We start from the raw sequence: 27860 nt of genomic DNA, 5'->3' as shown, positions 1-27860 counted from the left end.
GGCCCCCGGCCGAGCACCCCCGGCCCGCCCAGCACTGCCGGTCCCCGGCCCGGCCGAGCACCCCCGGCCCGTCCAGCACTGCCGGTCCCTGGCCTGTCCCCGCTCCGCTGGCCCGTCCCCCGAGCCCCCGGCCCGGCACCGCTCCGCCAGCCCGTCCCCCGAGCCTCCGGCACCGCTCCGCCGTCCCGTCCCCCGAGCCCCCGTCCCGTCCCCCGAGCCCCCGGCCTGGCACCGCTCCGCCGGCCCGTCCCCCGAGCCCCCGGCCCAGCACCACACCGCCGGCCCGTCCCGATTTTCCTGGACATGTCTGGCTTTTGGGGATTTCCCCCCGGACGGGGATTTGGAGCCCAAAAAGCCGGACATGTCCGGGAAAATCCAGACGTATGGTAAACCTACTGTTAGCACATGTTCAAAACCACTCAGCCCTGCCTACGCAAATGCTGTTAAACAGGTCTATCCTATCCAGAGAAATGTGGGTTTACCTCAATTTACAGGTAAGTAGTAAACAGGTCCTGAAGACAGCAAGGGGAATAAATGAGAGGAGACAAAGCAAATTTGCATTTCAGCAAACACAGGTGGGAAGAAAGAGCATAGAGACTCTATCACCACCAGACTCCATGTCACTCCTTTACAGTTTGAATAATCTTTGCTTTGAAGGGGTAATCTTCAGAAGAATCCACTCTCAAGGTTCACTGGACTATAAAAGAAAGGGGGCAGAGAACCCCAAGTTCTCTCTCTTGCTCTTTCACCTAAGATAACAAATGCACCAGCAGCCTCTGGGAAAGATCCTGACCAAGGAAAGGGTCAGTCACCATCTTGCCTGAAGACTGCAGATGAGAAAGGCCATCTTGAACAAAAGCCTGAAACTAAAACTTGGTAGATTAAGTTTTAGACTTTTAAATGCATGCTTTCACTTTTATTTACTTGTAACCATTTCTAACTTTCTCTCTTACACTTGAACTCACTTAAAATCCCATCTTCTTTTGTTAATAAACTTGTTTTATTTTCTAATATAAACCAATCCAATGCTGTGTTTAGACTGAACTATTCGGTGACTCCAGTCAGGGCTGGCTCTCCAGTCGACGCCACCCGCCGCCCTCCCTCCCCCACCCCAGCGCGGCAGGGGAGGGCGCCGAGCCCGGCCGCGGGCCGCAATCCCCAAACGGCCGGAGCGTCGGGGGGAGGGCGGCGAGCCCGCCGCGGCTCCGCTCTCCCTGGCGGCCAGAACGCTGGGGGGGAGGGCGGAGAGCCCCCGGCGGCCAGAGCGCTGGGGGGAGGGCGGCGAGCCCACCGCAGCTCTCCGCTCTCCCCGACCGGCTGGAGCGTCGGGGGGAGGGTGGCGAGCCCAGTCGCGGCCCCGCTCTCGGGCCGGAGCGCCCCGCCGCGCCGCCCCCCTCCAGGTGCTGCCCCAAGCACATGCTTGGTGGGCTGGTGCCTGGAGCCGGCCCTCACTCCAGTCAAAGTAGCAAGCTGTCAAATATTGACTCTTTACAGGAACAATAAAACTTTAATATCTGAACTTTCCAAGAAGAGGCTGGGCAGCTCAGAACACACATTTTTGGGATAATCTGGGACTGGGAGTGTGTTGGGGTCCTGCTGCAAGTAGTAAGCAAGGCAGGTGGAAGCCAGAGTGTGACTGATGTATTGCTGACAGGCTGCTGAGGTCAGAACTGCTAAACCAGGGCTGCAGCTATACAGATACTGAGCATGCGGCCTGCAGGGTTTGTGAGCAGCCCAAGATGGGAACTACAACAGCAAACCTTGGAGAGGCACCCAAAGTTGTGACACAGCCTGTCACAGGTAGTGACACAGCCCGTCACTGGTCTGGATTGCACCCCGGAATGTGACATGTATATACATTAGAGGAGGACAACAATTTCCTATCTTGATGAAAACTCTATGCGCAAGTCATATCCTATGAATTAAAGATGATCTATAATGGTATTCACAAGCTTAAAACATTGAAAACTAAAGGCAGCACAATTAATCACAGTCCATCATCAAGTCCCACCAAAGCAAACTTGCCAGCAGCATTCCCGCGCGTTATACCATGAAAAAGAGCTAGCATAGAGTCTGGAAATTCCTCGTGCTTTACAAAACCATACTTATGCTCACCAGGGGAAAGTTCAATAAAAAACACTGGAATCTACTTCGGAAAACAAGATTTCAAAATACGTTTTTCTTTTAAGGAATACACGTGACCTTTTGTCTCTCCCTCTTTCCTAAGAAGCAATACAACACTTCAGCAGATTAAGTTATATTTGCAAGAATAGGCCAATTCTATCCAAAAATAGAAGTGTGTAACTTTCATTAACTTTGCCAGATGATGCACAGCAGATGGCAGAACTTGGCACTTCACTGGCATTGCATATAATACAGGATATCTCGTGAAACTTTGATTTAACAGATGATTGCTGATGTGCTATTGAAATAACACTTTGTTCTGCAGTTGCCAAATGCACACTTAAAGAAGTTATGGTTTATACTGTTTTTGTTTAGGGGCACATTCATGCTAGAGCAGACCCTTTTCAACGGAAGAGGCAAAGTGCAGCATCTGGTGATAGTTCTGTAATGACTGGTCAACTGGAAAATTCATTTGATTTCTGCAGTAGTTAATAAAAAACAATATACTGAGAGGTATAAGCGTTGAATACGTTTGCCATATTTTGCCATAGGAATGCTCCTTCTTGCAAGCTGAGCCCGAAGAAATCAGATATAAAAACCCACCTTTTTCAATTGAGTTAGGATTGAGAATATATGTCACTTAAAATAACTGGTAGAATGAAATATTCATGAAAGCAAAGAAAATTTGAAGTTAAAGTGTGACATGCTCAGATTCCTGCAGCTCCCGTTGGCTGGGAACGGCGAACCGCGGCCACTGGGAGCTGCGGGAGGCCGTGCCTGCGGACAGTCAACGTATACACAATGTCTCGCAGCCCGCCAGCAGATTACCCTGATGGGCCGCGTGCCGAAGGTTGCCGACCTCTGTGCTAGACCTACTCATCCTTCTCACAGAGATCTGAGAAGATACCCTCCATGCTTAGGTTCCAGATCTATCTGTGTCCTTTCCACTCTACCCTTTGAGCAAATAGAGGCCTGACAACAGTTACAAATGATAGTGAACAACCACATAACCTTAATTTAAAAAACAAACATTATGAAACATCATGAAAGGCCATAACGTTGTTGTAATTCATATACTCAGCAGAGCAGGCTTACGTTTCATGAGGCAGCTGGTGAAAATTTTGATTATACATGTGAGAGCTTGGAGACAGAATTAAGATTGATACAAATCAGTATTAACTTTATCTTACATTTCTTTTTCTGGTGATATTTCATTATAACTATTTCTCTTAACTAGCTTATAAACTAAATAGAAAAAAGTTAAGAAGTGTTTTGATTATTGTGACATTTCTCTCCCATAAAAGTTAATGCAATTGGACACAACTTGTATATCCCTTTTACAAGCATATTTTCCCTTCACTTATTGTAATCATTACATTACGTTAAAAAAGCACTTCCTTAGATGATCTTTTGATTGCAAGAAAACTTTAAATTGAATTCGGTTTTGTTTGTAAAAAGGGATTTCATAATGACAAAATGGCTGATATCCATCTAACCATATTTTTATAATAGCTCTTATCACTGTAGCATCCAGTACTTCCCAGGATTGAAAGCCAATTCCACAAAAGACCAGTGCAATCATTTTCCTCCTTATTTCCCTTTAAGCAAGTCAGGCTATATATGTCAAAAATAAGTAATAAATGAATGTCTACTGTGAAGCTGTATATTGCATCTGACTATTTCATCTTTGTTCATGGACAATGCTATATGAAATCCAGGAATTCAAAAATACTGCCTTCATGTTTCTGCTATAAGATACAATAAATGTCTCTATTTCAGTCAGAGGATTGTCTATCAGCACTACTAAGGGGCAGTTCACAAAAATAGTCACACAAAAGTCTTATTGAGATGTGATACATTTCTGCTTAGCAACTGGAATTTTTTCTTCTCTGGCAAGTGAAAGCCAATTTGGGAGAATCCAAGAGTATTCAGTCTATCATGAGTTTAATGTAAGAACCGTTTGCATTAAGATTAATCTACAAGGGCCTGATTCAAAACCTACTAAGTCAATGGGAGTTTTTCCATTGACTTTGCATCAGACTCATAGGCCACATCTACACTACCAGTCAGATCAGCGGGTAGTAATCGATCTATCGGCTATCAATTTATCGTGTCTCGTCTAGACGCGATAAATCGATCCCTGAATCGATGCCCGTACTCCACCTCAGCAGGAGGAGTAAGCGGAGTCGACGGGGAATCAGGTAAGTCGAACTAAGATACTTCGACTTCAGCTCCACGAATAGCGTAGCTGAAATTGCGGATCTTAGATCAATCCCCCCCCAGTGTAGACAGCCCATAGTCATAGATCTGCATGCAGAACAGCATATAACTTCGTGTGATCTGAATTAGATTTACATTTAGGCTATGTAGATAAAGTGGGGAATTTGAAAAATGGAGACTGACCTGTGCATTCATGCAGTAGTCCTTTACCGTAGTACCCTTTTTCACAGATACATTCAAACTGCCCTGTGTGAGTGCCACATTTGCAGCTTGCCATGATGTCACAGCAGTTCTCATTTGCCTCACAGAGATATGAACAGTGGGATATATCTTCTTGAATGTAACTGCCAGAGGGCAGATCTGTAATACAAATCAATTAAAAAGGCCACAATAGTTAATAATTAGTGAAATGTCGCTGAAAACTTTATAGTTCCAATATTCACTTGTGGGGATGACGATGTGAAGCAAAACTTCAGTTCTTTGAAATGTATGTCTCAAATCCAAAAGTTCTTAACTCAGGAAAAATGCTCACTGAAGTATATGAAGTAAAAATCCCGAGAACTCTGTTTTTCTCTGACAAGTCTTTACTCAGTTTCTTTTTAGTTCTTACTAAGGCAAAACTATCATTGGCCTCAATGCAAGAATTAAAAGGAAAACAAGGGCCCAAATTAGGTTCCACCAAAATCACAGGAATGAATTTGACTTTGATGACCCTATGAGATCAGTCTGTCACTGAATATGTAACTGTTAAAAATAGGTAGATTCTCCGCCTCCACAAAAAAAGATCTAATTAAACATCCTTCAAAACAGAAAAAAACACCATGCACCAAAAGAATTTGGTGGTAGATATGCACCATATAGGGTGACCAGATGTCTCGATTGTATAGGGACAATCCCGATTTTTGGGTCTTTTTCTTATATAGGCTCCTATTACCCCCCACCCCCGTCCCGATTTTTCACATTTGCTGTCTGGTCACCCTAGTACCATATTCATGTTAAATCAGAAGGTTTACTTAAATCAAAACTACATAAATATTCATGGATAGATTCTTAGTTGATGTGCAGTTGCATAGCTCCGTTCAAGCGAGTGTAGATACATTTATTTAAACCAGGTGAAGATCCAGCCCTTTATTCTTAACAGCTACTCTTATCCTCCTTTTTTTGTTCAGTGGCAATTCTTCATAAAGGTGAACATCAGAAACCAGTTCCATTTTATAGAATTTTTATACCTAAAGAAACGTCACATTTACATTTATGAGAGGTATTTTTATGAATTTTTGAAATATTCTAAATATGTGTTATTTGCCCACAGTGTATAAAGGCTTTTATTAATACTGAGACGAATTCTGAAGTCCTTCCTAGGGCCTGTCTGCATCTTTAGGTGCCTAAATACCTTTGAAAACTGGCCCAAAGTTCTTATTTAGGCAAAATCTCCATTGGGCCAAACCCTGACATTCTTACCCAGTTCTTACTCAGGTAAAATGAAGCCTTGAAACTGGTGCAAAGGGCAAATGTACACGCACATCAAAGAGAAGAATTTGGCCCAATCTGTTGACTTTGAAAGATCTACTATTTACCTTAATTCCTGAAATCTGTTGGTTTCTGTTGAATGTAATACACATGAATGCAAGAAAAATACTGAAGAAAAGAGACAACACCTATATGAAACATTTCACAAAGCCTTACAGTAACTCCTCGCTTAACGTTGTAGTTATGTTCCTGAAAAATGCGACTTCAAGCAAAACGATGTTAAGCGAATCTAATTTCCCCATAAGAATTAATGTAAATGGGGGGGGGTTAGGTTCCAGGGAAATTTTTTTCACCAGACCAAAAACTATATATTATATAGATATTCACACACTATATGTTTTAAACAAACAATTTAATACTGTTCATAGCTATGATGATTGTGAAGCTTGGTTGAGGGTGGAGGGTGAAGTTAGAGGGTGGAAGAGTGAGGGATATTTCCTAGGGAATGCCTTGCTGCTAAATGATGAACTAGCACTCGGCTGAGCCCTCAAGGGTTAACACATTGTTGTTAATGTAGCCTCTCACACAAGGCAGCATGAACACGAGGGAGGAGCGACAGCATAGCAGACAGAGACACATACCTTATGTGTGGGAGAGAGAGAGATGCACACTCCCCTTTAAGTAAGCTGACCCACTCTTAAGTGCATTGTCTTTTTAAGTGAATCAGGAAGTTGAGACAGCAGCTGCTGCCCCAAGCTCTCTCTGTCTCTCTCCCTCCACGTCCCCCCCCTGCCCTATATGGAAAAGGGCAGGAGCGTGGGGAGGGGGACACCCTGACATTAGCCTCCCCCTTTCCCCTCCCTGCACAGCAAGCAGGAGTCTCTGGGAGCAGCTCCAAGGCAGAGGGCAGGAGCAGCACATGGCAACGGGGGGAGGGACAGCTGAACTGCCGATTGCTAGCCTGCTGGGCGGCTGCTGCACAGGGAACTTAGGGGAGCGGGGAGCTGATAGGGGAAGCTGATAGGAAGGCTGCCAGTCCACCCTGGTTCCAAGCCCCCACCAGCTAGCTCCAACGGGCTGCTCCTTCCTGCAAGCAGTGGACAAAGCAGGCGGCTGCCAAACAACATTAGAAGGGAGCATTGCGCAACTTTAAATGAGCACGTTCCCTAATTGATCAGCAACGTAACAACAAAACAACGTTAACCAGGACAACTTTAAGTGAGGAGTTACTGTATTTCCAGCCAGCCCTATGCTCTCTATAGCCTCTGAAATGATACTTCCAGGGTTACTAAATGTAATACCTTCATGAAGAGCTCTGCGAGCTAAAGCCTCAAACTCTGCAAAGCTGTGAAGCAGGTAACAGTGTTCCTCCTTTGGATGGGAAGCCATGTCATTCAGTTCTCGGATGTTGCCCTGCCATATTCCAAATGTGAAGATCTCTACTCCAAATTCTACACGCAGGGATGCTGCGATGGGTCTAGGATCACCTCCATTGGAATATCCATCAGTAATGAGAAATATCACCTTTGTAGCATTTTCACGGGAGTGTTGCAGTATTTGCTGAAATAGAGTATAAAACAGTACATCTCAGGCAAAGGGTTAGCAGTGGCTGACCTGCACGTAGTACTTTCTTCCATGGTGCATCTCCTTTTATTTGGCTTGTTTTCTGACTTAATCCAGTTTTGCTGGACCACCCAGTACTAACACAAGAAGATCAACAATCTTTAATCAGAGACTGGTTATCAAGCCAAATATTGACTCATTTTTATATGCTCAGACTCCTGGCATGATACAGATATTGTGAATATGTGACACTGGGCAAATGAGCCACTTTTCACAGCGATGAATAAAATCATCTGCTCTGGCAGAGGGCAAAAAGAAAAAGAAAATTCAAACACACAGTTCTTATGGTGGTGAGAAGACCTTCATTAGTGTTTCATCAGCTCTGACTAGGTAACAAGGAGGAGGGATAGTACACTGCAGATGCAACTTAAGACCCATTGAGCCAGATTCTCAGATGGTGTAAACTAGGAAAGTGACAACCGAGTTATGGTGAATTACAGCAGCTGAAGATCTGGCCCTTGTCCTTTGCAGTTTATCATAGTGGGCCACATGTTTCACAACTGAAATCATTGTCCAGAACAAAACCGTTTACCTGATCCCTTTAACACAGTAGTGGGCAACGGCCTGTCAGGGTAATGCGCTGGGGGGGCCGCGAGACAGTTTGTTTACATTGACCGTTCACAGGCACGGCCGCCCGCAGTTCCCAGTGGCTGCGGTTCGCCGTTCCCGGCCAATGAGAGCTGCGGGAAGCGGCGGCCAGCCTGCACCGCTTCCCGCAGCTCCCATTGACCGCGGCCACTGGGAGCTGCGGGCGGCCGTGCTTGTGAACGCTCAATGTAAACAAACTGCCTCACGGCCCCCCAGCGGATTAGCCTGATGGACTGCGTGTGGCCTGAGGGCCGCAGGTTGCCCACCACTGCTTTAATTGCAGGTGGGAGTGTAACCAGATGCCATAATGCAAATGTGTCACAAATGGTGGGCAAACATCTTTTACCATATGGACAGTTACAATCCTCACCAACACTTTGAAGGGTTTGAAATAGAAACACACACACACACACACACACACACACACACACACACACACAGAGCTTACTTATACACCAACACTGCAGTTGTGTGAAAAATTTCAGAAACTATGATTGGTTAAAATGTTAAAACCTGATATCCTGGTATAGGCCAGGAGCCTTTAGAATTCCATTTAGGTAGCAGAAAATTTCTGCTCGACAGACATCAGTGCCAACATAATGGCAGATTAATGGGCCCTCTAAGTCAATGTGGCCTGGGAGCTCAGACTAGAATCATGGCTCACCAGCCACTAATCAAAAATGACTGACCCAAAGTCTGTGCCATTGGTGTTGTTCTACTTTCGGAGTCCAAGGAGGCTTGCAGAGCCTTCTCTAACAGGACAAATTTCAGCCTTGCCTCCCTAGCTCTCTGGGTACGCTTGGAGAAAAAGTGACATTGCCTCAGGACACGTCCTACTCCAATATGCAGTGGGCACCAAGAGCATCCATCATTAATGGTCATCAACGCATCACACAAGGGTCAGGTATTAAATCCTAATGACTCAACTTCTGTCACGACTGTAGTACTCCTGCTCAGGGTATGGATGTCAAGATTAACTAAAATTTGTCTGATCTATGCTTTTTTTTTTTTTTTGCTAATGGCTGTAAAAAGAGAACTACATCAACTATACTAAATTATATAGAATGTTGTCAATATATACAAAGCCAAGGAAATAACAGAGTGCACAGAGTAAGACTGCAGAGGTTCTGTCCTGTTGCCATGGGTGCTAAAAAGAAACTCAGAAGCACCGGAGTCCATTCCACCCTTTATGCCCTTGATTGGCAGGGCCAATAGGGCACCTAGGACACAGGCTCAGCCCATTGGATACAGCTGGCTCAAAGATTCTGATCTCGTGTGCACAGAGCGCACATGCATCAAGAGTGGAATCTGTGTGGCCAACCACTCAGACAATAATTTAAGGTCCCAAGTCTATAGCTTAGAGGCAGCAATCTGTGCTACCATTCAGGATTCCTAGCCACAAACTGTAACTCTTTGGACTGAGATCAGGATAATGCATTAACATGTTTGGTGTACTACAATGTAGGTAACATCTGCTATTTGGGCAGGAGTAACATGAAAGACAGAGCTGAGTCCTGTCCTCTTCTCTGGGAAGAGGAGCAGAACCTGACACAAAGGCCTTATTTTCCTCACCCACATTAAAATGAAGGAACACAATTCCTGTATTGACTAAGGGCTGGATAGTGCAGTCCTTTCTCAAGGAAGACTCCAACTGGAGTTAGTGACAATTCTGACTGAGTTAGGACTGTGGGACTGAGTCCTAAACACTGGAGCGTGCTAAACATACTCACTCGGTCTTACACTAAATATTCTGAATCTTTCAACTACAATATTGCGACATGTTCTCTGTCCATAGGTATGACATCCAGTTGCTTAAGTACTCTGTGAAACATCTGTCATTTAATTTTCAGAATATATTTTGCAATACATTTTGAAGAGTAGATGTATAGTATATGCATAATCTTGCAAATTAGTGCTTTAAATCTATCCATTTGCAATCTGCTTGATTGGAATCTGTATAAAACTTTTGCCAGGCAAAATATCTGTAAACAAAAAGCAAAGAAAGAACGGTTACTTACCTTCTGTAACTGTTGTTCTTCGAGATGTGTTGTTCACGTCCATTACACATTAGGGTGTACGCGCGCCGCGTGCACGGACGTCGGAAACTTTTTCCCTTAGCGGCTCCCGTCGGGCCGGCGGGGCCCCCTCCTTCCCGCCAGAGCGGCGCCCCGCTCCAGGGTATATATATCCCTGCCGACCTGACCCCTCCGGTTCCTTCTTGCCGGAGACTCCGACAGAGGGGAAGGAGGGTGGGAAGTGTAATGGACGTGAACAACACATCTCGAAGAACAACAGTTACAGAAGGTAAGTAACCGTTCTTTCTTCTTCGAGTGATTGTTCACGTCCATTACACATTAGGTGATTCCCAAGCTTACCATTGGAGGTGGGTAGGAATCAAGGTACAACTGACTGTAGCACAGCCCGACCGACCATCGCGTCCTCTCTGGTCTGATGATGGATCGCGTAGTGGGCTGTGAACGTATGTACGGACGACCAGGTGGCTGCCTTACAGATCTTCTGGATAGGGACCTGCGCCAAGAAGGCCGTTGAGGACGCTTGGGCTCTAGTCGAGTGGGCCCGGATCTCCGGGGCCGGAACATTGGCGAGCTCATAACAAGTGCGTATACAATGCACAATCCATGCCGACAAGCGCTGTGTCGAGATAGGCAAGCCTTTCATATGTTTCGCAATAGCAATGAACAGCTGGGGTGTTCTGCGGAACGGCCTGGTCCATTCCAAGTAAAATGCCAACGCCCTTCGGACATCCAGGGTATGTAGGCTGCGGTGGTGAGGGTCCGTATGGGGTTTAGGAAAAAACACCGGTAGGCAAATGTCCTGCCCCATGTGAAACTGTGATACCACCTTTGGGAGGAATTTGGGGTGCGGCCTCAGTTGCACCTTATCCTTATGGAACACTGTATAGGGTGGTTCCGAAGAGAGGGCTCTCAATTCCGATACCCTTCTGGCCGATGTGATGGCCACGAGAAACGCCACCTTCCACGAGAGGTGCGTGAGGGAGCAAGTGGCTAGGGGCTCAAAGGGGGGACTCATGAGTCTTGTTAGGACTAGGTTCAGACTCCACGCCGGGACAGGCGGGCGCGAGTAGGGAAACACCCTTTCCAGCCCCTTGAGGAATCGGGCCACTGTGGGGTTGGAGAACACTGACACTCCCAACTCTCCCGGATGGAAGGCCGAGATAGCGGCTAAGTGAACTCTAATTGAGGCGGGCGCAAGCCCTTGATTCTTGAGGTGCAGTAGGTAGTCCAGGATCGACGGAACTGAGGCTTGTAAAGGCTGTATGCGTTGAGGCTCACACCAGTGGGAGAACCTTCTCCATTTTGCCAGGTAGGTCGCTCTTGTAGAGGGCTTCCTACTATTCAGGAGGATTTGCTGGACTTGGTGAGAGCACCTGTGTTCTGCATCATTCAGCCAGAGAGATACCATGCCGTGAGATGTAGCGAAGACAGGTTCGGGTGGAGTAGGCGACCTTTGTCTTGCGTGACTAGGTCGCGATGGAGGGGGAGGGTGATTGGATCGGCTATGGACAGTTCCAGCAGGGACGTGAACCAGTGCTGGCGTGGCCAGGCCGGGGCGATAAGTATGATCGTCGCCCTGTCCCTGCGGGTCTTGAGGAGATCCTTGTGTATGAGTGGGAACGGAGGGAAGGCATATCTCAGGCTCCCTCCCCATGGGATCATGAAAGCATCTGCTAATGATCCACGGCTGAGGTTCTGGAACGAGCAGAACTGAGGGCATTGGCTGTTGTCCCTGGTGGCGAATAGATCCACCCGGGGAAAGCCCCACCTCCGGAAGATCGAATGCAGGACGTCTCGCCTCAACGTCCATTCGTGCATTCGGTAGGATCGGCTGAGGCGGTCTGCTAAGCCGTTTTGAATCCCCGGAAGATACGTCGCGATGAGGTGTATCGCATGGGCTATACAGAAGTTCCATAACTGGAGTGCCTCGTGACAGAGGGGAGAAGACCGTGACCCGCCCTGCTTGTTTATATAGAACATGGTGGTAGTGTTGTCCGTCAGGACTGCCACGCTGTGACCTTTTAAGGTGGCGCGGAAGGTCTGACAGGCGAGGCGAACCGCTCTTAGCTCCTTCAGATTGATGTGAAGCAGCTTGTCTTCTCTGGATCACAGCCCTTGGCTCCGCAGTTCCCCCAGGTGCGCCCCCCAACCCAGGTCCGATGCATCTGTTACCAACGTCAGAGTGGGCTGTGGGGCAGCGAAGGGGATCCCTTCGCATACCTGTTGGCGATTGAGCCACCAGCGTAGCGAGCCAAGCACCTGGTTTGGGATCGTGACTACTTGATCCAATGGGTCTCTGTTGGGGCGATGCGTGTGGGCGAACCACAACTGTAAAGGCCGGAGCCTCAGGCGGGCATGTCTGACCACGTGTGTGCAAGCTGCCATATGCCCCAGAAGCTGCATGCAACACCTTGCCGTTGTCGTGGGGAACTTTTGGACCGAGCTTACGGCTCTGTGAATTGACATGAACCGTGCCTCTGGTAGGCTCGCTTGTGCGGTTACCGAGTCCAGGGTTGCACCTATGAAGTCCAGCCTCTGTGTGGGGACTAACGTGGACTTGGGCACATTGACCCGGAGGCCGAGCTTGTCGAACGACTGCAAGGCCAGCGTCACGTGAGATCGGACTTCAGCCTCCGACCTGCCCGCGAGTAGCCAATCGTCCAGGTACGGAAACACACGCATCCTTCTCTTTCGAAGGAAGGCTGCTACCACGGACATGCATTTCGTGAACACTCGTGGTGCTGACGCCAGGCCAAAGGGCAGGACCGTAAATTGGAAATGGCGCTGGTCGACAACGAAGCTCAGGAATCGCCTGTGGGCCAGATTGATTGCGATGTGAAAATAGGCATCTTTCATATCGAGGGCAGCATACCAATCCCCCGGATCCAGGGATGGGATAATAGTTCCCAGGGAGACCATACGGAAGCGAGCTTTGATCAGAAACTTGTTTAGATCACGCAGGTCCAAAATAGGACGGAGGCCTCCTTTTGCCTTGGGGATCAGGAAGTATCTGGAGTAGAATCCTTTTCCCCTCAGGTCTGTTGGGACCTCTTCTACTGCTCCAGCAGCGAGAAGGGTCTGAACCTCCTGCGTGAGAAGTTGCTCGTGAGAAGGGTCCCTGAAGAGGGACGGGGAAGGGGGATGGCAGGGAGGGGGCGAGGAAAACTGGAGGGTATAGCCCGCCTTCACTGTGCGCAGGACCCATTGGTCCGATGTTATGCGCGACCATGCCCGGTAGAAATGGGACAGGCGGTCTTTGAAAAACAGAGGAGGATCCGGTATGGAATATGGTACGCTGTCCTCGGGCGTAGCTTCAAAAGCCTGGTTTATTCCCTGGCTGTGGCTTGCCCTGGCCGTGACTCTGGCCCTGGTTAGGCGTATTGTTATGTCTCCGCCTGTTATCCCTGCCTCGACGGCGGTACGGCTCGTGTCGGGGGCGAGGGTGGTATTGCCTTTGCGGCGGCTGGGGTTTAAAGGGCTTACGCTGCATTACCGGAGTGTGCATACCCAACGACTTAAGGGTCGCTCGTGAGTCCTTAAGGCTATGTAGCCTGGCGTCCGTCTGGTCGGAAAACAAGCCCGAACCTTCAAACGGGAGGTCCTGCAGCGTGGTCTGCACCTCCGGCGGGAGACCTGAAGCCTGCAACCACGCCGAACGCCTCATCATGACTCCTGACGCAATTGTTCTAGCCGCAGCGTTGGCTGAGTCTAGTGCGGCCTGCGAAGAGGTCTTGGCCACTGCCATTCCCTCATCCACCAGGGCCGAGAACTCCTGATGCGCGTCAGGTGGGAGGGAGTCCTTAAACTTGGCAACTGATGCCCAAGAGTTAAAATTGTGCCTGTTTAGAATCGCCTGCTGATTGGCGATCCTCAGTTGAAGGCCCCCCCGATGAATAGACTTTCCTCCCGAATAAGTCCAATCTCTTAGCTTCCTTGCTCTTGGGGGCAGGAGCTTGCTGGCCATGCCGCTCCTTTTCGTTGACCGCCGAGACCACCAGTGAACAGGGGGACGGATGTAGAAAGAGGAAGTCAAACCCTCTAGATGGGGCAAAGTATTTCCTCTCCATGCCTTTTGCAGTTGGCGCACTAGAGGCCGGTGTTTGCCACACCGTCTTATAGTTGGACTGTACTGTCCGTATAATCGGGAGAGCGACTCTGGAGGGGCCCTCTGGGCTCAGGATATCGACCATGGGGTCGTCCTGCTTTACAGTCTCCTCCGCTTGCAAGCCCAGATTGAGGGCTACCCGGCGAAGCAGGTCTTGGTGTGCCCGATGGTCAATCGGGGGAGGGCCGGACACCAGTGTGCCCGCTACCGCCTCGTCTGGCGAAGAGGAAGAGGTCGGGGCCTTCTGCCCATCCTCATTGTCCTGCAATCCGGCATCAGCCAATTGTTCCTCTGCGGCCTGACCCGCAGCGTGGGATTGGGACGGCACCGTACTCGGTGCCGAGTCCACTCCTTCCCACTCCGGTGGTCTAGAGACCGTTGCCTCCCTATACGATGGCGGACGGTGCCGCGGGGAGCGGGATCGGTACCCGGATGGCCCGGATCTCGAGGCCCTCGATGGGGGCCCTTGCTGGTGGTAGGCCCAGGGTGTCCAGAATGGCCATTGGCTCGGTTGGCCCCATTGGGACTGACCGTAGTCCCTGCTGGCCTGTGACCTATGGGCATACCCGCCGCGCCTCAATGGACAAAGCAATGAGGTCCTTAGCTGCCTCAAACGTGTCCGGAGTGGAGGGCTGTTCCACGAGCTCCTCCAGCCCTTCATCCTCACTCGACGCGCCCATCCCGGGGCTCGACGGGCCTTTCGGCGCCGGAGCCACTACCAGGGTCCGTGTTGGGGCTGTATCGGCCTTAGGGGCACTTGAGGTCTTTACCGGTGCCGCCCTCTTGTGCGGGGAGCGTCCTCGGGCCTTAGGTTGGCCCTTCGCTTTCGCCGGCGAAGACGATCGGCGTCGTGTATTTCCCCGCTGGGTCGGTGCCGCGGGCTTCGGGTGACCCGCCGGCGCCAGTTCCCGCACCGATGCCGGGGCGCTCCGCACGGAGGCAGACGGTGCTGTCGAAGTGGAGGGCTGTAATGCCGTCTCCATGAGCAGCTGCTTAAGGCGAAAGTCCCTCTCTTTTTTGGTTCTGGGCTTAAAGGCCTTGCAGATCTTGCAGCGCTCTTTCTGGTGAGCCTCCCCCAGGCAACGAAGACACGAAGCGTGGGGGTCGCTCAATGGCATGGGCCTGCGGCACGTGGCACAAGCCTTGGGCGTGTGGCATACCCCGCCGCCCGGGGCCGGTGCCGGGGCTGAACAAACAACCCCGGCAGGAACTTTAAGTACCCTAATGAGCTGTTAACTACTGGCTCAACACTACTACAAACTAACTGATAACTGCTAGATAACACTAATGACTATTGCTAAGGGACACTCTCAGACGAGAGACAGAGTTGTTCCAACGCCGCCACGGACGGTAAGAAGGAACTGGAGGGGTCGGGTCGGCAGGGATATATATACCCTGGAGCGGGGCGCCGCTCTGGTGGGAAGGAGGGGGCCCCGCCGGCCCGACGGGAGCCGCTAAGGGAAAAAGTTTCCGACGTCCGTGCACGTGGCGCGCGTACACCCTAATGTGTAATGGACGTGAACAATCACTCGAAGAAGAACACATGCACCATAATGTTTGGGGATGAGATACGTCTTATCTGAACCACCAGCATTCCTTCTCGGGATATGACTCCAATGGGTTACTGTACCACCCCTAAAACACTTTTCATAGAATCATAGAAGATTAGGGTTGGAAGAGACCTCAGGAGGTGATCCAGTCCAACCCCCTGCTCAAAGCAGGACCAACACCAACTAAATCATCCCAGCCAGGGCTTGGTCAAGCCGATCTTTAAAAACCTCTAAGGATGGCGATTCCAACCTCCAGCTCCCTAGGTAACCCACTCCAATCACTTCCTTCAGCCTGCTGGCAATGCTCCTACTAATGCAGCCCAATATGCCATTAGCCTTCTTGGCAACAAGGGCACACTGTTGACTCATATCCAGCTTCTCGTCCACTGTAATCCCCATGTCCTTTTCTGCAGAACTGCCGCTTAGCCAGTCGGCCCCCAGCCTGTAGCAGTACATGGGATTCTTCCGTCCTAAGTGCAGGACTCTGCACTTGTCCTTGTTGAACCTCATCAGATTTCTTTTAGCCCAATCCTCCAATTTGTCCAGGTCACTCTGAACCCTATCCCTACCCTCCAGCATATCTACCTCTCCCACCAGTTTTGTGACATCCGCGAACTTGCTGAGAGTGCAAACCATCCCATCATCCAGATCATTAATGAAGATGTTAAACAAAACCAGCCCCAGGACAGACCCCTGGGGCACTCCGCTTGTTACCGGCTGCCAACTAGACATCGAGCTCTTGATCAATACTCATTGAGCCCAACGATCTAGCCAGCTTTCTATCCACCTTATAGTCCATTCATCCAATCCATACTTTTTTAACTTTATGGCAAGAATACTGAGGAAGACCGTATCAAAAGCTTTGCTAAAATCAAGGTATATCTCGTCCACCACGTTCCCCATCTCCACAGAGCCAATTGTCTTATCATAGAAGTCAATCAGGTTGCTCAGGCATGACTTGCCCCTGGTGAATGCATGTTGACTGTTCCTGATCACTTTCCTCTCCTCCAATTGCTTCAAAATGGATTCCTTGAGGACCTGCTCCATGATTTTTCCAGGGTGTGAGGTGAGGCTGACCGGTCTGTGGTTCCCTGGATTCTCCTTATTCCCTTTTTTAAAGATGGGCACTATATTTGCCTTTTCCAATTGATCAGGAACCCCTCCTCCCCCCGATCGCCACGAGTTTTCAAAGATAACGGCCAATGGCTCTGCAATCACATCAACCAACTCCCTCAGCACCCTCGGATGCAATAGATCCGGACCCCCCTGGACTTGTGCATGTCCAGCTTTTCTAAATAGTCCTTAACCTGTTCTTTCACCACTGAGGGCTCCTCACCTCCTCCCCATACTGTGTTGACCTGTGCAACAGTCTGAGAGCTGACCTTGTCTGTGAAGACCGAGGCAAAAAAAGCATTGAGTACTTCAGCTTTTTCCATAACTGTCACTAGGTTGCCTCCCCCATTCAGTAAGGGTCTCACACTTTCCCTGACCTTCTTCTTGTTGCCACTATACCTGTAGAAACCCTTCTTGTTACCTTCACATCCCTTGCTAGTTGCAACTCCTTTACCGGAATGGTTCAGGGAAACTGTACTTGGAAGTGTCCAAGGGGGCAATTCTCAAAATTACAATTTTTTTTAAGTGTGTAAAAATAAAAACTTTACTTCTACAATCACCGCTAACGCTACTGTTTTAAATGTCACTGCATCACCCAATGAATGTGAACCTGCTAGTTCTCCTGCTAGCTATACTGCTGTCAACACACCGATGTCAAAGCTAACAAGTAGTAGTAATACCCAGTGTAGGAGATGACATTAGCGAGAGTTTTCCCTGAGCAAAGACAGCAGGATCAGGCCTTATATCAGTTACACATATATCACAGACTGATTGAGGGTGCAAGTGTACTGGTCGTTACCTCTTACAGGGCCTAATCCAAAACTCATTAGAATCAGTAGAAAGCCTCTGATTGACTGCAGTGGGGTTTGGATCAGGTCCATGTTGAATTATGTTTTGTGAAGCATTATGGCATGATTATGCCTGCTTTTGGAATTCATAAATCAGAGATCACAAATTAATTACCATGGTAGAAGCACATCATATTTTTTATCTGTCTATAGCTATATCTATATATACACACACTTCTACCTCGTTATAACACCACCCGATATAACACGAATTCAGATATAACGCGGTAAAGCAGCGCTCCGGGGCGGCGGGACTGCACGCTCCGGCGGATCAAATCAAGTTCGATATAACGCGGTTTCACTGATAACGTGGTACGATTTTTTGGCTCCCGAGGACAGCGTTATATCGAGGTAGAGGTTCTGTGTGTGTGTGTGTGTGTGTATATATATATATACACACACACACACACACAGAACCTCTACCTCGATATATATAACGCTGTCCTCGGGAGCCAAAAAATATAATATATATATGCATTAAATAAACATGCCTGTAGCATTTTAGTGTCACAAAGAAAATCTAAAATCTTTTTTCTTTATCTTGAAGGAAAGTGGGCATCATGGCCACCTGCTGTCACAGCACATTTAATGGAAACCTAGAAAACACTCAGTTAGTTACACAATATCATTCCCCAAAATCTCCCTTTAAAATTATTATACCCTGATCTAGCACTTATTGATCAAGAATTAATCTCCAAAAATGATTTTCTGGATAAAGAGCATTTCATTAAAAGGAAAGTGACACCAATTGTATGTCAGCCTAACAAACAGCTGCTTCAGACCAGAGATCATGAAATTACCTGGTGTACATTCAAAACATGCAGGCAACAGTGGAACCTGCCAAAGAGACAATCAGACAGCTAAACGTTGCTCCTAGAAAAAAAAAATTAAAAGCTTGGCCCTTAAGCCTTGCAGCTGTAATCTTAGATATAGAATCCTGTTGTATAAGGAAGAGGACTAAAAGAACAAAACGGAGAGACATTAAGCGTTTGAGCAAAGAAAGCAGACACAAGTCTATTTTTAAATTATATGCCTATGGTAGACACTCCAATTGGTTGCTTTGCCTCTTTTTATGAACATGGCACTAAATACAGGCTACTTGAAGGAATGCTTGATATTCTAGTGCGGGTCTACAACTGTTGGATGTTTTCTGGTAAATTTCACCCTAATCTATGGTCACTGATGGAGCTGAGGCCAAATGGATTACATTTTTCCTCACACACATTTGTCACACATTTTTCATCAGTTTTATTTAATGAAAATCTGTATCACCTTCCTCTCCCCGCAGCCCTCCCAGAAAACTCTTGTAAAAGCCACTTTTGTTCTAAACATTTCAACCTTAATTTACATAAGAAGAATGACTCAAACCCTGCCCCTCACCCCATAAACATTTATGTCCAAGTAACTTTATTCATGTCACTAGTCCCCCTTAACTCAATGGAGTTACCCACACGCGTAAAGTTAAGCACAAGTATTTTTCAGGATGAGGTCTTGAGTTTTTATGGAATGAGCATAAGAACCCATGAGTTATACTGGAGATTTGGATAGGACCTATTTCTCAGAGGCACTGAAAACACACAGCTGCCCTGGACTTCATACTCAGCATTTCTGAAAATTAGGCTTGTTTAATTGAAAATGTGGTCCATATCATAATTACAGAAAAGTAATTTTAATAAGAGACCAACCGAAAATACAATTAAATGGTCACAATGCTGGTTAATTATTGTAGAGGATCAATAGTAAGCTTTTCTCTTTACCCTTCTTTCAGGTTTTAAGCACTGATTGGAGGCTTTAGACTGTTTCAACACACAATCCTTTTACTCCTACGACAAAATTCAACATTCTTTTCCCATTAGCAAAAAGTTATTACCATCTGCAGTGTATTCAGTCTCAGTTCAGTGTGTACAAGTATCTGGCAGACTAGCCATCTCCCCTGTGCCAGGAATAGCCTTCAGAATTATAAAAATGTAGTCTTGTGTAACAAAGTTAGTACACAAAATCCAGTTCTAGAAATTCAGCAGTTAGGACAGATAATTCTTATAAGAATTCCAGGGCTAGTTGCCTTTCTATGCTTTTAATATTAATTTAGGGTTTGTGAAAGGTATGGGATTGGCAGTATCTAAGACTGAAGACTTTGTATCCACTGAACAGGTACAGCACAGGAACGGCTGTTATCATTTGCCTTGCCTCTGAAGTGAGAGAGTAGCTCAGTGTCTGTGCCTGTTCAACATTTGGCCTTTGGAGAGGCTGCCAACTAAAATGCCATTTGTGATAAAGACACCTGTCCACGAGGAACTGAACTGAGCTGGACTAATTCAGCTCAGATAATCATCAGATAACATCTCTCAGGCCCTGGCATTCCGGGATGGAGTCATGCTAGCAGAGTGGTTGTCCTTAAAAAGTTTCAGTGTTATCTTAGATGCCAAAATAATGTTACCCCAGCATTTCCAGTATTCCCTTATGCCAACATTTACAGGACTCCTTAAAGGGAGTGTAGGGAATACCTAGGAAATACTGAGCTACAACTATCAGCTGTAGTAACTGTGAAGTGTTTTAGAGAGCCAGGGCCGGCTCCAGGGTTTTGGCTGCCCCAAGCAGCCAAAAAAAAAAAAAAAAAAAGCCGCGATCGCAATCTGCAGCGGCAATTCGGCGGGAGGTCCTTTTCTCCCAGCGGGAGTGAGGGACCGTCCGCCGAATTGCCGCCGAATACCTGGACGTGCGCCCCTCTCCGGAGCGGCCGCCCCAAGTACCTGCTTGCCAGGCTGGTGCCTGGAGCCGGCCCTGTAGAGAGCGATCGCTATAACTTCTTTGCATTTCATTACCAACCCACAGAGCCATTTGTCCTTTCTGTATTGACAGCTTGTTTATGTTTATCTAGTTCGTAACCTGTGAGCAACAGGAAGATGCACAAACCCTTGGTCTAACTCAGAGTAGTCTCAAAATCCCTATCATGAGGTCAATTGAGACATTAATGTCACTGCCTTGTATGTGTGTGTGTGTGTGTGTGGTGATGGTGGTGGTGGTGGCGGGGGGGGGGGGGGGGTTGAAGGGTAGCCTAACCTTTCTGTGACTCAGCTACTCATCCTGGAATTAGGAATAATACTTCTGAACCTCACAAGGTGGTCAGAAATCTCAAATGATGTTTGTTAAAGTGCTCTGAGGCTGTTAGATGGAAGAGGCAATAAAAGTTCAAAGTATTATCACCTGATTTACCCCTTCTTTTTTTGGTTCACTCACTTGTTTTGGTTGTTACATTGAAATGCATCCTCTACTCTTTTAGGGTTTTCCCATTCAAAAGAGGAGCTAATGTTGATAGCTAGTGATTCTGACCTTTGGTTGAAATTTTGCTTTAAGACCTGAGACAGACTGCTGCTCTTCACACATGTGGATGGGAATGGTGGGAATACATGAAATCAGGCAAGTCTGTTTTATTTTGGTTTTTCTCAAGATTTTTTCCCTGCATTATCCAGGGAGAGATTTACTCTAATGAATACCATTCCTTTCCAATACGTAATTGCAGACACACTGCTTCTTTTCCACATTTCCACAATGAGCTGCATGCACAAAATTAAGGATGTTACATTGCCCTAATTGCCCATAGATTAGAACATCAGTGCCATAAGAAATGGGCTCTTGCTACTACATAAAAGCCAAGCACGACTATTATTTTCAAAGTGGGACAGGCTAATCCTGTTGCAGTGTTCTATTACAATGATGTTATTTCAGTTCAACCAAATCACTTATGTAGATTTAATCAATTGATCGGACACCTGTTGTTACAGTAATTCTGAATGACTGAATTTTCAGAAGTACGTGCTTACCATGTGCAGCCAAAATGGGTCCCTACACATGCATTGTCTTTCATCATTCTGCTTTCTTCCATGTCATCTCATCTCCCTGTCTTCATTCAAATCTCTTCTTAAAACACACTTCTGAACTGTTTTCAGCTTGTAATCATATTTGGGGCTGGAAAGAAATATTGCCCCAGGTAAGATTGGCAGAGACCCTGGAGGGTTTTCGCCTTCCCCTGTAGCATGGGGCATAGGTCACTTGCTGGGTTGAACTAGAGTAAATGGTGGATTCTCTGTAATGTGAAGTCTTGAGATTAAGATTTGAAGACTTCAGTAACGCAGCCAGAGGTTATGGGTCTGTTACAAGAGTGGGTCCTGTGGCCTGCGGTGTGCAGGAGGTCAGACTACATGAACACGAGGGTCCCTTCTGGCCTTAAACTCTATGAGAATGTTACTGGCTCACTGGACAGACCAAATGGGATGGATCAAACTAGAAAGGACCTCTGTACTACAGATGAAAAGTGAACTTCAGGCAACTAGATGGCTAATTTCCAATACCCTCAACAAGATGTCTAGTGTATTAAAATCTTTGGCAATATTCCAGAAACCCAAACACACATTTTAGGTGTGATATTTATTGCAATGATCTCTCATTTTCAAATGCTGGAAGTTCAGATAGCACTCCTTATCCCAGCAGGGCAAAGCAGGTGGAAAATCAGCTTAGCCAGGCAAGTCTGAGCCCGAACATTATTTTTAGCCCTGTAGCATGAGCAACCGGTCAATTGACCAGGGCACTGAGACCGGCTGCCATGTGGGGTTTTTTACTATGCACACGTACCCATAGACACTCAACTCAGTTTGCCTGGTCTACGAGTATATCTGCACTGCAACCAGGGGATGTGACTGCAGCATGCATAGGAATATCTGAGATCACTTAATTTAGCAAGCTTGGGTACCGATAGTAGTGAAACCACAACAATACAGCCTTCAGTGTAGACTGTTCCAGCCCACCTGGGGCCCTGGTTACTTACTCTGCCAGCTAGCCTGCACTGAAAACTGGGCTGCTACAGCTTCAGTGCTCCTGGTATCTGAGCTAGTTAGATTACAGTTAGCTCAGATGTCTCTACATGTGTTACAATCACAACCCAGACTGCAGCGTAGACGTAGCTGGCATGTCGACATTAGAGCTAAAAGGTGTAAATTCCAGCTTGAGGAGACATACCCACTCTAGCTCTGATTGAGCTAGTGTTCTAAAAATAGAAGCGTAGCCGCAGTAGCGTGAATGGCGGGAGAAGCTAGCCGCCCCAAGTACAATCCCATCCGGGACCATAGGTACGTATTCAGGACAGTTAGCAGCTTATGCTACCATGGCTACACTGCTATTTTTATGGAGTAGCTGAATCAGACCTAGCGTGAGCAAGTCTCCTCGAGCTGGAATTTATATCTTCCAGCTCCAGTGCAGACATGCCCTAGGAGAGGACCAGGCAATGTGAGCCAAGCACCTATCAGCTTCAAGTTTTGCATGTGCCGAAAGGGAAGCTTCTGAGCATTTGGCTGGCCCTGCAACGTATGTGAAGTGTGTGGGAGGGCAGCTGCTGAATTTGCATATTTGTTGTATTATGCAAATTTTGGCATTTTAAGTTATTCACAAACCAAAAGGAACTTTAAAAAAAATGGATGATGCTAAATACTTGATTTTTCTTCTTCTGAATAAAATGTGTATGATAGATATATAATATCAGGGCGATAACACACTGACTCCTAATGAACGGGTGTCCACATGACACAGTCTGGCCTCACAAAGGATGCTGAATAGCTCACTTGTTGCTAGTCTCAGCAGGAAAGTTAAAGATCTGAACTGACATGAAGCCTGAATTACCCTTTCACTCCTAGAGTTGGCCCCTCCATGGCAGTATTTAGGATCATTAATGAATAGTGTGGAGAGGTGTGAGCTGCCGCTGACCACGCTGTACTTATTTTGTGAACAGATACCACAGAGAACGTCCGTATCCAGGGCTCTCAATCACAGCACTAAATTAACTTCAGGGGTGGTTGTATTCTGAAAAGTGACTCTGTAATAGTGGCATTATGGGCACATTGTAGGGTTCCTTGCGTATTGTCTCTCAAGGATTCCATATAAAATTTGCTCAGTTTTAAAAGGTACATATTTGTTTACTTGTAAACTGCCAGCCCTGCAATCTCAACCTGGGATCTTAGAGTTAAGCTGGGTTCTCTCCAACTTTTTCCTATCACAACCATCATAAGACATTCTACTAACCAAATGAGGCCCACAGTGAGACCTGTGCAGCCTTCAGAGAGTTTGCACAGTTGTAACCGATGGGAGGTTTTAGTGAACATCTTGTTGATGATGCACAAGATGGAAAAGAATCCGCTGCTCATTCTACATCAGCTATGTCAATTCTGCAGGAATAAAAATGAGATTACTCATCTGTTGTCAATAAAGTCCACAAATATGACTCTAAATGCACACAGGGAGTAGATCTGATGAATCAGAGTGCGCCATTTTTTACGGAGTCAATTTTCAGAGCAGAACTGCATTTTAAAAATACAATACAAAATATCTGAAACTAAACTGGAAAAGAATTATCTTTAAAATGTGCTGAAATTGAAATCTGATTATCAAGGATAGCCCAATGGATAACAATTCTGCACTCTGTAAGTTTATGCTTTTGACATCAAGAAGAAACAAAAGCAACATAACTTATTTAAACAAACACTAAATAAGCATTAAAATAGTTTACTCTAATAAATGTGCTTACATTCTTTTGTAAACCACTGTTTGTCATGTTTGTTAATTGGGTAACAACAGAACACTGAATTTGACATACTGGCTTGTTATACACTATCAAGATCAGATTAGAAGATAAAAGCCATTAAAAAAAAAAAAAAAAAAAAAAAAAAGACCAGATGCATTTAGAAATAGATAGCGTGTGTTGTCTAATTCTGCAGATTTTGGGCCAGATCTTCAATTGGTGCAAAGCTGCATATCGCCGTTGAAGTCAAGGGAGCTATGCTGATTGACCACAGCTGAGGATCTGACCTTTTTTAGTTTAATAATTAGTAGCATAAAATACATCTAAATAACTTCCTTAACTATTGTTGTACAATGCCCCTTGTAATAGTTTGACCTGCCTTTTAAAGTCTACCTTTACATTAACTCTTACTTTAACTCAGCAAGAGTGCACAGCTATAGTTCCTTCTTCCATTTTAGACAGTAATTAATTGCACTTTCATGTGCAGAGAAAAAAAAAACACCTGTGGCTATCACTATTTTTAGTGAATGATTTCTCAAGAGGCTACTGCCAGTTAATCTTTCAATTAATCCATAACTTCAGAGTGTTTTATCTGTAATGATTAATTGCTCACACTATTTTCTATAAATAAATCTTTGCAGCGTAACTTCAAAACAAACAAAAATGATCACAAATTGTTCACTGCTTAAAACTGACAAAAAGGAAGCACTCTTTCCTTGAGCGTCAGCACTCCCTTCACCGCATGTGGTTAGCTTCCATTAACGTTTCTATGTATGCACAATGAGAAGAGAATACACCTCTGACACTTTCACATGGTTAACATGTTAACATGTCAGGAGCGGTTTAATTTTTCATGAATGATGTACCCGAGTATTCGGATTCTAATATTTAAACTGTATCTTTAGATTTATTCATCTAAATTTGGGTTATTGAGAGTCAGGAAGGTTGTGTTGTCTAGAAAATGTTTTAAGATTTAGAAACTATATTTTCGTAAAATAGATTATCAGAGTATGGAATGTGGTTACATCAACACAACTTGAAACATATCTCAATAAAAAAACAAAAACTAAATACTATCAAAGATGATTGTCAAAAGCTAAGTTTGAAAAATCCTCTCATCTGTGGAAAGGTTACCCTGGCAAATATGGCAGCCTAAATCATCTTTTTCTTCAGATTTTAGACTATCATTTAAAACATAAAAGAAGTTTCTAGCCCATCCAGTTGCAAAGAAGACCTTCTGAAAGTGAAGTGAATGTAACATGATGGTGTTATCTGTCTGCAGTCACTGTCAGCTTCAGTACCTTCCTCTCTGGATGCCCAAAGTGTTATCAAGTGAAATCAACAAGACTTTGGTTATTTCTATCACAGGCTAGATTCACCTCAGTTTCACATGGTGACTGCTTGACAAAGTAGCATCAAGAGATTCTTGGGCCCTTTCAGCATCTAGAGGGTATGGATCTTCAAATGTACCAAATCCCTGCTAGATAAGTGCTGATATGAAATAGACTCAGACTCATAGACTTTAAGGCCAGAAGGGACCATCATGATCATGTCGTCTGATCTCCTGCACATGACAGGCCACTGAACCTCACTCACCCACTCTTGTAACAGACCCAGAATCTCCGGCTGAGTTACTGACATCCTCAAATCACGATGTAAAGACTTCAAGTTACAGAGAACCCAGCATTTAAACGCTAGTTTAAACCTGAAAGTGACCCGTGACCCACGCTGCAGAGGAAGGTGAAAACCCTCCAGGGTCTCTGCCAATCTGACCCAGGGGAAAATTCCTTCCCGACCCCAAATATGGCAATCAGTTAGACCCTGAGCACGTGGGCAAGACCCACCAGCCAGAGACCTGGGAAATAAGGAACAGGATCCATGAACAGCACTTTAATGGAAATCCCAGCAACTGAGGATGATGATAGGGGCTGAACTTCTCACCAGGGCTTTGTCCCAGGACCTCACCGGTGGCTCATGCTAATACACCTCTTTCATATTTCCATATGTCTAGAAGGTTGAGTCCGCCATCTGCGAGGTTTCTTACGTCCTGGTAAACATGCAGGAGATTAGCACTGCAGAGAGACAACTCTGCAGTAACCATCTTCCAAAGATCCCTCCACAGATAGTGCTAAAGAGCAGTAGAGAACCCTTTCACTTTTTGGATGAGGAAGAGTCAGCATCTGCAGATGCAGCATTACACAACATACAGTATATTAAAAGGTGCAACACTCCTTACAGGGCATTCTAAAGCAATGCTTCAGTTACTGTACTCGTTGGTGTTAGTGACAATTATGTCATGCCATGGTTCGTTTATCTTCTAATCTAAAGTATGTACACATAATACCACACACGACTTGTAACTATTACTGGGAGCCTGGAATGGTTTACCTGGGACTCATTAATTATTTCCAGGGCTCTTGGTTCTATTTGTTTAATATACTCTGCAAATTGGAAAAGAAAATGAGGATTCTGGATTTCATTTTTATTCAACTTATTGGGAAAAGAAGAAATGGGGCCAACAAGTGAAAAAAAGAAAGACAAAAAAAATCATAGCTATAAGAAAAAGCAGTTAAAAATAGATGACAGGAGCACAATAGTTCAGAGGAAGAAAAGAAAGCTGCTTGTTACACTGATGTGTATTTTGCTAAGTTCACTTCAACAGTGGTATTCTAAACATAGTAAAGTCTTCTTTTTCAAGTTCTTAGAAAGGAGAGTATTCCCAAAGTTGTAATTTGTCTGACAGAAAGAAGACGTACAATACAGGACCTCAGCGCAGTACCTCCTTTTTTAACTGAGAGAGGGGAAGCTACTAATTCAGTGAAATGTAGTAATGTCATTCCTTCTCAATACACTGCCAGAACATGAAGTGATACTTCCCAACTTATCAAATCCTAATAAAGAAAACGTAGGTGACAGCAATACTCTTGTGCCCATGGAATACATTATTTAGCTGTGCTTGTACAACTAAATCATCTAGGTCTAACCTTGCTTGTTTTTAAAAGTCGATTTAGTCAGGATTACACGTCAAGGAAAACGTACTACATGATTTCTATGGAGTTGTAACGTACTTAAATTTTGTTTATAACACAATTACTTCAAGATTAATTCTTTAAACTTTTAAGAAAATTCTCATGATATTGAGCCTATAACAGCTTAATTTCACAACCACAGAATTACCGTGTGGATTTCTTTTTAAAGTGTGATTTCCATATACAACACTAAGGCACACTAGAAAGTGAACATCATATTCTATTATCAAATATGGGGAGCAGAAGGAGGGAATAATTTAACCTGCCAGTCCTGAGCCCCACACTGGGTCAAATCCTTATTCATTTCCTATTAAAGCAAAATTCCTACTGAAATCACTAATGATCTATTTAGATAATCTGTCAAAAACTCAGGTACAGGAAATAGAGAAGCTATTAAGTCTTACCTGCTCTTCAATAATTAAAATGTTTACCTACATACAGTATAGAAATATGTTTTGCTTTGTGTATCTAGACAGATATAGGGATAGGATAAATTCTTCAGAGCATCCAAGTCCCATTTTCAAAAATTACTTAGACAACTTAGGCACTTAGCCTACTTCTACACTGCAAAACAAATAAAAACACACTG

General features: G+C 45.8%; 1 protein-coding gene across 1 annotated transcript in view; it reads right to left on the bottom strand.

Moving 5' to 3' along the window:
- The window catches only part of SVEP1 (sushi, von Willebrand factor type A, EGF and pentraxin domain containing 1), a 172050-nt gene that overhangs the window by 141673 nt on the left and 2517 nt on the right, over nt 1-27860 (bottom strand). The window contains exons 2-3 of the mRNA XM_034774932.1: nt 7116-7374; nt 4528-4704 (exon numbers count right to left, since the gene is read on the bottom strand). Of these exons, the coding sequence (XP_034630823.1) occupies nt 4528-4704; nt 7116-7374 (436 nt within the window). The remainder of the gene's footprint in view (nt 1-4527; nt 4705-7115; nt 7375-27860) is intronic.

The sequence above is a fragment of the Trachemys scripta genome, chromosome 6, assembly GCF_013100865.1.
Source record: "Trachemys scripta elegans isolate TJP31775 chromosome 6, CAS_Tse_1.0, whole genome shotgun sequence".
NCBI classification, from domain to species: Eukaryota; Metazoa; Chordata; order Testudines; family Emydidae; genus Trachemys; species Trachemys scripta.
Note: the sequence above shows the minus strand (reverse complement) of the source record. Positions and strands in the feature narration are given on the sequence as shown.